This window comes from Camelina sativa, chromosome 19, assembly GCF_000633955.1.
Source record: "Camelina sativa cultivar DH55 chromosome 19, Cs, whole genome shotgun sequence".
Taxonomy (NCBI): domain Eukaryota; kingdom Viridiplantae; phylum Streptophyta; class Magnoliopsida; order Brassicales; family Brassicaceae; genus Camelina; species Camelina sativa.
In genome coordinates this window covers 19,541,480-19,551,413 of record NC_025703.1, presented here as the reverse complement: position 1 = coordinate 19,551,413, position 9,934 = coordinate 19,541,480, and the positions used below count along the sequence as shown (strand labels likewise).

Genomic DNA, 9,934 nt, shown 5'->3' with positions numbered 1-9,934 from the left:
AATCTATGTTTTTTCTTTATAATTTGATATGCATTTTATTTGATGATTTTATTTAACAATATTAAATATTTTTTACATTTTTGTATCCGTGCACTTTTTAAGTGTACAAATGTTTATACACCTTATAATGTGTATAGATGTTTGTACACATTATTAAGTGTACAAATGTAATTTGTTTGATAATTAGGGTTTCAAATGTGTGTACTGCAATGGTTTTGTAAAAATTACATCTGTACACTTGTGTCTAAACATCTGTACACTTAAAAGGTGTACAGACATCTGTACACTTAATTATGTGTACACACATCTGTACACTTAAAAATGTGTACGAATACAAAAGATGTATATAATATATTTAAAAATTATTAAACAAATTTCATATCAAATTATAAAGAAAAAATATAGATTTTTGTGTATCTAAGAAGATTTCTAAAAAAATTTTATCAATAATTATTTGAGAAATCAAGAAATATGGAGAAAAAGGTATAATGGCAGCAAATGTAATTAATAAGACTGTTGAATGTAAAAAAAGGAAGGAAAAACAGACTAACAGTGTCACATGTGGGTTTCTCTAATTATAAATAGTGAATGTATCATTCTCGTAATTATGTTTGAAAAATGTATCAAACAATTAACTCATCAAACTAACATATCAGCAGCTTTAGTAAGAAGCTTTAAATACCAAATACAAAATTCAATCTGAGAAGTAAACACGCACCAAAGCTCGGTACTTCAGCATGATGAACACCAGATAAAGCATCTACGGTAGCAAAAGGTATGGAATGATTCAATCTGCCAAATCAAAAACACAAAGTCAGATGAACACTCCTTTTAAACGGATCACAATCAGACATCAAGTTTGGTAAGCAGAAAGAGAACTAAAAACCATTTCAACATCTAATCAACTAACACTTTCTTCAGTCTCATATGGAAGTCTACGAGAAAGCAGCGACCAGTTCCTTAGGGATTTCCAAGACACTAGGATCTAAATTAACAATGTCAATGGTTGATAACTGATCAAGACTAAAATACAGATCAAGCGCTCTGTTATGGCATCATCTGATTCTTACTTTGTATCCAAAGACCACCTTTTCGTACAAGGTAGTTCAATGGTCCGGTAAACTTTACTTCTTAGTGCTTCCTTACTGCAAGAATAGAACCCATATAAGACAAGTCATTTGGCCATAGTAATAGCTGATGATTATAGTGCATGGCCTTTGCGTTTTAAAGGTTTTAACGTGTAGGAGTTTGGTGTGGATTTTATCAAACAAAGAGTACTAAAACGTAATTATCTAATACTACGTACAGGTGGTAACCAAACAAGTAACGCGGCTCTGTTCGACGAAGCAGATCGTTACCGTTAACGGTAAATTCCCCGGACCAACAATTTACGCTAATGAAGACGATACAGTTCTCGTTAACGTCGTTAACAACGTCAAGTATAACGTCTCTATCCATTGGTGAGCATGCCTGACTTTTTAAGAAACATATATATAAAACTTTCATCCCTTATTTTTTCGAAACTCACCAAATCGACCTAAAATATTGGTTTAAGGCATGGGATAAGACAATTTAGAACCGGTTGGGGTGACGGACCTGCTTACATAACGCAATGTCCAATCAAACCGGGTCATAGCTACATGTACAATTTTACGGTACGGTCACGGGGCAACGTGGTACGCTCTGGTTGCATGCACATGTTCTCTGGCTCCGAACTACGGTTCATGGTGCCATCGTGATTCTACCTAAACCGGGTCTACCTTACCCGTTCCCTAAACCACACAGAGAAGAAGTCATCAAACTAGGTATTATTATTAATTACAATCAGATCCTTATGATTAAGCGTATTATCATAATAATTAATTACAATCAGTTAATTATGATACTAAGCGTTAATTTTCATTAAAAAATTTGGTTAACAATTTGATATTCTTATTATAGGGTGAGTGGTGGAAATCTGTTACCGAAATGGTTGTTAACGAAGAATTAAAATCCGGTTTAGCACCTAAGAGCATCATTACTCCAGCACCCATCTCAAATTGCTCAAGGATTAATTAATCATATAATTAATACTAAAATAATTAAAGCAATCCACTTAGAATTTAAACAAAATCATCCCTCCACTAGAGTAACCTAAAGAAGGTTGCTCATCATTTAAATAATTTTTCTTTAAATTTTATTAATTAATTATCAAATTTTACTAATCTATCATGAATAAAAAAATTATTTAATTTATATTACATTAAATAGAAAACAATAAAATTTTATAGAATTCAGAATATTAAACATATTTTACAAAATTTGGAATATTAAACATAAGATACAAAATTCAGAATATTAAACATATTTTACAAAATTCGGAATAAAATTTCTTGTTGGATTGCACCAAATTTTTGCCAAATATGCTCAATCAAGTCTTTTTTTCAAACGATCATGCATTTGTGCATCTTGAACGTCATTTCGATTGCCCATCATATTATTTAGATTTGTTGCCGTGTAGAAAACGATAAATCGATATGAGAAGTTCCGCTTCCTTCTCCGTGATGGAACTTTGATCCTTATCCGTGATGGAACTTTGATCGATAATTATCGATCTATTATTTGTAAACTCTCTTCCATAGTATGAAATATGTGATCAAAGAGTATTCTTATAGTATTACTGTGTTGATACATATACTACTAGTACATTAAACTATAAAGTAGCCTAGATACACAATATGCTAGTTCAGTGAACATATTATATTATTATAGATTGAAATAGAGAGTTTGAGAACACACCAATTATAATAACTTTTGACATAGCTGCAACTACACATCTCTGTTTACGAAAACCAGCTACAATCTGAGAAAAAAAAAATACCATTACACTCTAAACAAATCAAAAGACATCAAATCAAGATCATGGTTGATCAATGTCAGGGAAGTCACTCCATCAAATCATCAGCTTGGAACCTCGATGTCAGATTCGTTGTGTTAGTACTTGGCTCATGCGAAAAGTTGTGGTTGAATAACAACAGGCTTGTTGAGCCCGTATCTAGCCTTTGGATCTTCCGCTGATCCACCGAATGAGATGTTAGAAGCTTGTGTTGTTGTCACGACCATCAGGTCCAGCAAGGGATACACTCATCCCGCCAGATCTGCCTCTAGTTCCTCCGCTCTCGCTTGGTATACCTCACCGGCATTTACTGTAAGCATATGAGGGGTAAAACTTGGACTGCCAAGTTCTGCAAGTCCTCCACCTGCAAAAGCTAACATCGAAGTGAATCTACTCTTCAGGGCATTTTCCCTTTTAATACAAGCCTTTTCAGTTGTTACACAAATCCAGTTTACTAGACAGTAACATTCCTTTGCTTTATAGGACAAGTGTGTGCTTTGTCCTTATTCCAACTCCTTTCAAGTAAAACCAAAGACAAAGAGATCCAATATAGCATATAAGATCCATTTAAAAGGCATCTATTGATTCTAAAGAGAGACCACTGTAAATACAGGACAACAGTTGTGAGATAAAGACAATACCAGAACTAGGACTGTTCTGCTTCACCTAGATCTCTTCATCAGTTTGTAATTGATGTAATATCTACAAGAGAGAGAGACCATGATTCACATTAGTAAGCATAAACATCATAACCGTGTCGAATAGTATATAAAGAAATTACCCTTGCCATTCTTGAATGCTCCGTTCCTTGAGCTTCTTCCCGAAGGTAACCATCTTCTACAATGAAAATAAAAAGATGAAACAAACAAAATCGACTTAAAAAAACAACCAATATCATAATACAAAAAAAACAAGAAACGGTTAAACCCTATACAACAAAAGTTCACTGTCTTGTAAAGCACCATATCGTAAAGTGTTATTGTTTGTTCTACTAGGAGAGTTTAAGCATGATTATACAATCTAAAACACAAAGACAGTTCATCCCTTTACAATCTAAAACACAAAGCTTCAACCTCACACAACACAAGGAAATCTGTCGTAAATCAGACAAATAATCGATTTAAGCTCCAACCCGTAAACCCTCCATAAAAATCACAAACCAATTAAACATCAAACAGTACCCACTCTCACAATCAAATCGAATTTTACCTAAGCTCTAACATTAACAACGAGATCAATAATTAAGTGATGAGAATACAAACCTTCTTTGTCTGATTCGTCTCCCGGTGGACCTCACCGTTCACATAAGAGCCATCAGAAGTAACCGCAGCCGTCGATGTCGCAGAAGGAGGTAGGTCGCCGAATCCACTGATTTTCCGGTTTGCTGTATCAATGGTGGCGATTCGCTGTTTTGTGTGTGATGAGAAGAGACAGACTCGGGGAAGAAAGAAGCAAAAATGAGGAGAAAAAAAAAATTTCTTTTATATTTTTTGATCAGCCATTCACAATGAGCCACGTCGCGATTCTTAAGGGTTGCTCAAAGTGCTTCACCAAGTATAAAAGCAAGTATAAAAGAGAAATCAGGAGAGTACTCATGGTCTAATATCTCATATGCTCATGTCATTAACGGCCATCCCAGTCTCGTTCCAAATTGTCCGTCTCAAGGTAAATTTATAAATTCGATTTCGAAGCAAACTTACATATGTTTTGATTAATATAGCAAGTTGAATTCACTATAAAATTATGATCTAATATTATTTATTATATATCAACAAAGGTAATTTCAAATTAGCGGTAGAAAGCGGGAAAACGTACAGGCTACGACTAATAAACGCAGCAATGAACGAAGAGCTCTTCTTTAAAATCGCCGGCCATTGTTTTACCGTCGTGGAAGTTGACGCTGTTTACGTCAAACCTTTCAACACCGACACGATCCTAATCGATCTGGTGAAACAACAACCGCGTTAGTCTCCGCTGCTCGTCCATCTGGCCAATACCTGATCCCCGCCACTCCTTTCCAAGATTCCGCCGTCGTTGCCGTCGACAACAGCACCGCAACCGCTACCGTATTACTCTGGCACGCTCTCTGCCACACCCACCAAAACTACTTCGCCGCCGCCTCAAAACGCTACTTCTGTTGCAAACTCGTTCGTCAGTTCTCTTCGGAGTCTCAGTTCAAACACGTATCCGGCTAACGTTCCGATCACCGTTGATCACGATCTGTTGTTTACCGTTGGGTTAGGAAACAACCGGTGTCACAGCTGTAAAGCCTGAAACTTCTCACGTGTCGTCGTGCCTACAACAGCTTTGCTTGAAGCGCATTACTTTAACCTAACCGGAGTATACACAACCGATTTCCCTGGTAAACCAAGACAGTTTTTCGATTTGACCGGAAAACCGCCTTTGAATTTAGCAACCATGAAGGCTACAAAGCTTTACAAGCTTCCATACAATTCAACAGTGCAAGTTGTTTTGCAAGATACCGGCAATGTGGCGCCGTTTAACTTCTTTGTGGTTAGTTTAGGAACTGGGAATTACAATTCCAAGAAAGATCCTAATTAGAAGTTTAATCTTGTTGATCCGGTGGAGAGGAACACCATCGGTGTACCTTCTGGTGGTTGGGCGACGATCAGATTCCGAAAAGATAATGGAGGTACATTTTGTCTAATTATCTAACAAAATCAAATATGATACTAGTATTAGTACATATTACATAGTAATATCCATAATTAATCAAATTGTTACAATGTATGAAAATGGTTTATATTAATTCAAATAGTCATTTTCATACATTGTAACAATTTGACTATTTGGTTTATGCATTGCCATTTAGAGGTACACACAACATGGGGACTGAAGATGGCTTTCTTGGCTGAAAATGGTAAAGGCCCAAACCAGTCAATTCTTCCTCCTCCAAGTGATCTTCCAAAATGTTGAAAACTCCATTATTATTTTTTGATGATTTCGATCAATTCTTTTCTTCACATTTTTTAAATTTGATATGTTTATGCTCAAGCGAATTGTCAACAAAGTCATTGTATGATTGTGTTAGCGTTTTAATGAAAGGTTGAAAACAAACGTCTTTTTCTGACGCACCAACTTTTTTTACAGCTGAAAAATTGAGTACTTTGTCCTAAATTTTAAACACTTGTTGTTAATACATGCAGTAAATCCCCAAACAAAAGAAAAATAAAAAAGTTCAAAACGTAATACCATACTGAAACTTAGAAAAAACATATATATTATCCGGATCAAAAAATTTGTAGAACTAATTTAAAGACAAAACTGAAGTTAGTGATCGGCTAGTTGGTAACACATAATAACGTTTCTAACTTATGCAAATAATATTTCGAACTTAATATCAACTAAAGTTTAAAGAGAACGTGTCTACCCATGATACGATAAACTAACTAAAAACAAAACTAAAGAGGTTACTTTCTTTTCTTCCAAAAAGTCGTTATCAACGCAGAATTCATCTGTCGTTGAATTCGATTGAGTGGTTGCAATGTCGCATTTTCAATTTAACAAAAGAAAGAAGAGAATACTCGTAATAAATCGATAGAAATGAAATAAAATGAAGCAAGAGTAATAAGTTTGACAGAAAAATAAGTAATTTGCTAATTATAGTAAGAGAATCTTGCTAAATATGGTATCCAAGAAGAAGTCACTATCTGTCGAACAGAAACTTGTGTCTGCTACTAATCAGCAGATGACACTTACAGTTTTACGCTTCATCATGCATGTGAGTGACACTATGCGACTTTAAATTTTGTGTTCGATCCCTTTCATCCTGTCCCTACCACATTTTATTACCCCCTCTTGACTATGTGTATTAATATTATATAATTCTTTTTTTGTGTCTAATCGAAATATCCAACTTTCATTATTCATGAGCGATTTAAGTTGGACTGGGTACCAAGGTTGAATCTAAATTAATGTATTGTGAATTAAGCCGTCTATCGTGATCCATTGGACCGTGTATTGCAAACAGTTAGATATTTTTGTAGGTATCATTCCGAAAGAAAAATTACATGAGTTTTACTACTGTTGGTTATAATAATTGGTTGCACTGCTTTATACTTTTACCAGTATATAATTGGCTAGAAGTGGAGCTGTGGTACCGTCCACATGAGGTGCTGTGAGACATTAATATTATAAACTTTTAACGATATGAGAGCGCGCCCGACACTTACATTCTTCGTATTATCTTTACATGTACGAATACTATATGATTAAGAAATACTAAATTGAAATACTATATGAAAATATCATTGCTGAATAGCATCTTCGTCCTTCAGGAGAATCGTCGTCTTTGCTTGGACCAGAGATGAATCGATGGGACTCTAGAAGCAAGCAACACATATGAGAATCATCAACGACGGAGTAAGAGAGAGATAAAATTGAAAAAGAGAGAGAGAAGGATGATAAGATAACCTGATCGGAGATACACGGATGGTTCTCCAGGAAGACGAAGAACAAGTGTTAAGAGACTGTGTTGATGTTGTTTTTAGTTGCTGACAAATTTGTGACCCTCGTATCGTATATATATAGAAGCACCTGATGACGATGATGATACTATTTCTTCACCAGAGGAGACATACCTAGCAAACTTCCCTCTTCAAGAGCTGCTTTAGTGGCATTCAAAGCATCTGTCACTCTGTCTTTCTTCTCACCAGCTTCAGCTTCACATACTCCTCCAATCTACACACAATTAGCTCCAGAATTTATAACACGACACTTACTAACCAGGCTGCTATGATTATGAGACAACAGAAACAATTAATAATGGACTAACCTTCAAACTGAAACACCTCCAGAGAGCTTAGCTTAGCTAACCGTTATTGCAGTTTCTCCTTGTCATAATATGAGGTGCTCAGTTCAATTGCTGACCTAATCTGTTAATTGCAATACAAAACAATTAGATGGATGACTATTTTACATCTTCAATTCATGTGATTATCAATAATAAAATTTTGTCAACTAAGTGATCAGGGTGTTATGAGAAAAACCAACCTGCTCACATCTTTCCTCAAAACCAACCTGGCACCAACGTTCTTGCTTTTCAATGCTTTTGGCAACTGTCACACCATCTTTTATCACTTTAGGAGCACCCCGACTTTGCTCAATCACAACATTACGTCCCTTCAAAATTAGAAATACAGAAAAGCCAGTCACATTGATGCTTAGATCAAACTGTTATTGAGATAATAGAAACTGATACAAGAGTAAAAGAAGATATAGAATAAACCGGTCACACAAATCACATGTCTCTAAAGGAAATGACAGATTTTGCAATAGACATAAACCTCCTAACCAATTTATGTCCAAATCAATTCACAGTAGAGTAGGATAGAAAACAACAAGAGTACCTTTGGACCCATTGCAAGATCTTTAACACCCTTAAGCATCAAAAGCTCGAGCTTCAACACCAAACTTAATTTTCTTAGGCTGAATAGTTCCTGCTCCAGCTCATCCTGAGAACAAAGAACAACAACGAAACCGTTAGCAAAATCGGGATACAGCAAATAGATTTGAAGATAAAAAAACCCAGATCGATTCAATCCCTCATTGCCTAGTAAACCCAATGGTTGGATCCCATAATCTCACATTCATGCCTAATAACACATACAGACACTGGTTATTGATTCAAATAACCCTAATTTGCTGAACGAAAATCGCGGATTTGCTCACCCTGAACGTCTCATCGCCGATCGTGACCATCATCTCCGGTGGATAGAAGACTCCGACGAGCCAATTTATCCTCCATTGGCTTCCGATTTCGTGAAGGCTTGTCGGACACAGAGAGAGGAAGAGAGAGAGAAACACGGGCCAAATGCTTTTTTTTCCTAATAGCTCTGCGTCATCCAACAATACAGTGACACGTATGGTGTTTTAAAACATAAAAAAAAAAAGAGATCCAAAAGTTCCAAAAAAGAGTATCCAGTGTTATTTTGTACTATTTTTGATTTAAATTTTAAATCCTAAAATTAAATGGATCTCACAGTTCCAAATGGTCTAACAACGTTAATGATTGGGGTCAAACTAATAAACCATTGCTAATTACAACTCGGTTTATCTTTCTTTTGTACTTTATCAAGTTCACGTCGACAGCCCACCTAAATTATACTCGGATTTAGCTTATGAGAAGGCCATCTATACTTTCTTTTTCGGTTTTTGCTCTGATTTGGTTCAGTTAGATTTATCTGCCTTGGTTTGTTTTAATTTGGTAGGATTCACCTATACAGTTCGGTTTCCCGATTATTGTTAACCGGGGTTTTGGAATATTGGTTATTGACAACCGAAACAAGCCCTAAGAGCAAGTCCAATGATAGTATATATTTTTGAGTCTCTTATATTTGTTTAAAAATATATCATGTACTTTTTATAAAATAAGAACTTTAAAATATTAATTAAAATTATCCTCCCCATTGGTAGACTTCTTATTGGAGTTCTTATTTTTCGAAAAAAATATTATTTGAAGATAAAAAATATTATCTGCATAAGCAAATTGATAGGAGGAAGATCAACTAATTGTGGAAGAGAGAGTAAAAAAGTATAAGAGAAGAGATCAAAGTGCTAGCATAACCAACAATATAATGGGTCATCTTAAAAGCAGTTTGTTTGCTTGAAGGATATAAAAGCAAATTAAAACCAACAATATAATGGAAGGCAAACTAAAATGATCAGAACCGTGACATGTGACATGTCACCAAAGTAGATGGCTGAGGGACTATAAGCAAACATCAGTCCATTCAATTTGGATCCAAACCTCACCTCAATTCAATTACAAGAAGAAACAAATGCATTCCTTATACATTCTAAGTACTGATAATTATCAGTCTTTCATCTGTAAACCAGTTAAGTAGCAAACATAGCAACAACCAGAAAGATAGCTACTTGTATTGAGAATGATGAGGTAAAGGCTTCAAGAACAAGTGAATTCCAAGTTACATACCATAAGGTGGAGTAAACATAACCCCCGATTGCACCTAGGACCACTTGACTTGTTGTGTGAAGCTTCTGAGAAACCCTTAACCATGTCTACCAAAAATAACATCA

General features: G+C 35.4%; 1 protein-coding gene and 1 pseudogene across 1 annotated transcript; one reads left to right on the top strand and one right to left on the bottom strand.

The window, feature by feature from the left end:
* Positions 472-5,812, top strand: LOC104767994 (annotated as a pseudogene).
* LOC104766707 (chaperonin CPN60, mitochondrial-like) lies at positions 6,991-8,742 on the bottom strand. Its single transcript, XM_010490644.2, has 6 exons — positions 8,567-8,742; positions 8,245-8,349; positions 7,889-8,017; positions 7,671-7,770; positions 7,310-7,576; positions 6,991-7,218 (listed from the first exon to the last, which is right to left on the bottom strand). Exons 1-4 carry the CDS (start codon positions 8,597-8,599, stop codon positions 7,714-7,716), a joined length of 324 nt encoding a protein of 107 aa, XP_010488946.1. The 5' UTR covers positions 8,600-8,742; the 3' UTR covers positions 6,991-7,218; positions 7,310-7,576; positions 7,671-7,713.

What these genes read in the sequence shown, in the direction of transcription:
- LOC104766707 (XM_010490644.2), bottom strand. Translation starts at nt 8,599, where the DNA reads ATGATGGTCACGATCGGCGATGAGACGTTCAGG. An exon ending in TCGGCGATGAGACGTTCAGG is followed by an intron (nt 8,350 to 8,566) that starts GTGAGCAAATCC and finishes CTTTGTTCTCAG; the next exon opens with GATGAGCTGGAGCAGGAACT. An exon ending in TTGAGGAAAGATGTGAGCAG is followed by an intron (nt 7,771 to 7,888) that starts GTTGGTTTTTCT and finishes TGCAATTAACAG; the next exon opens with ATTAGGTCAGCAATTGAACT.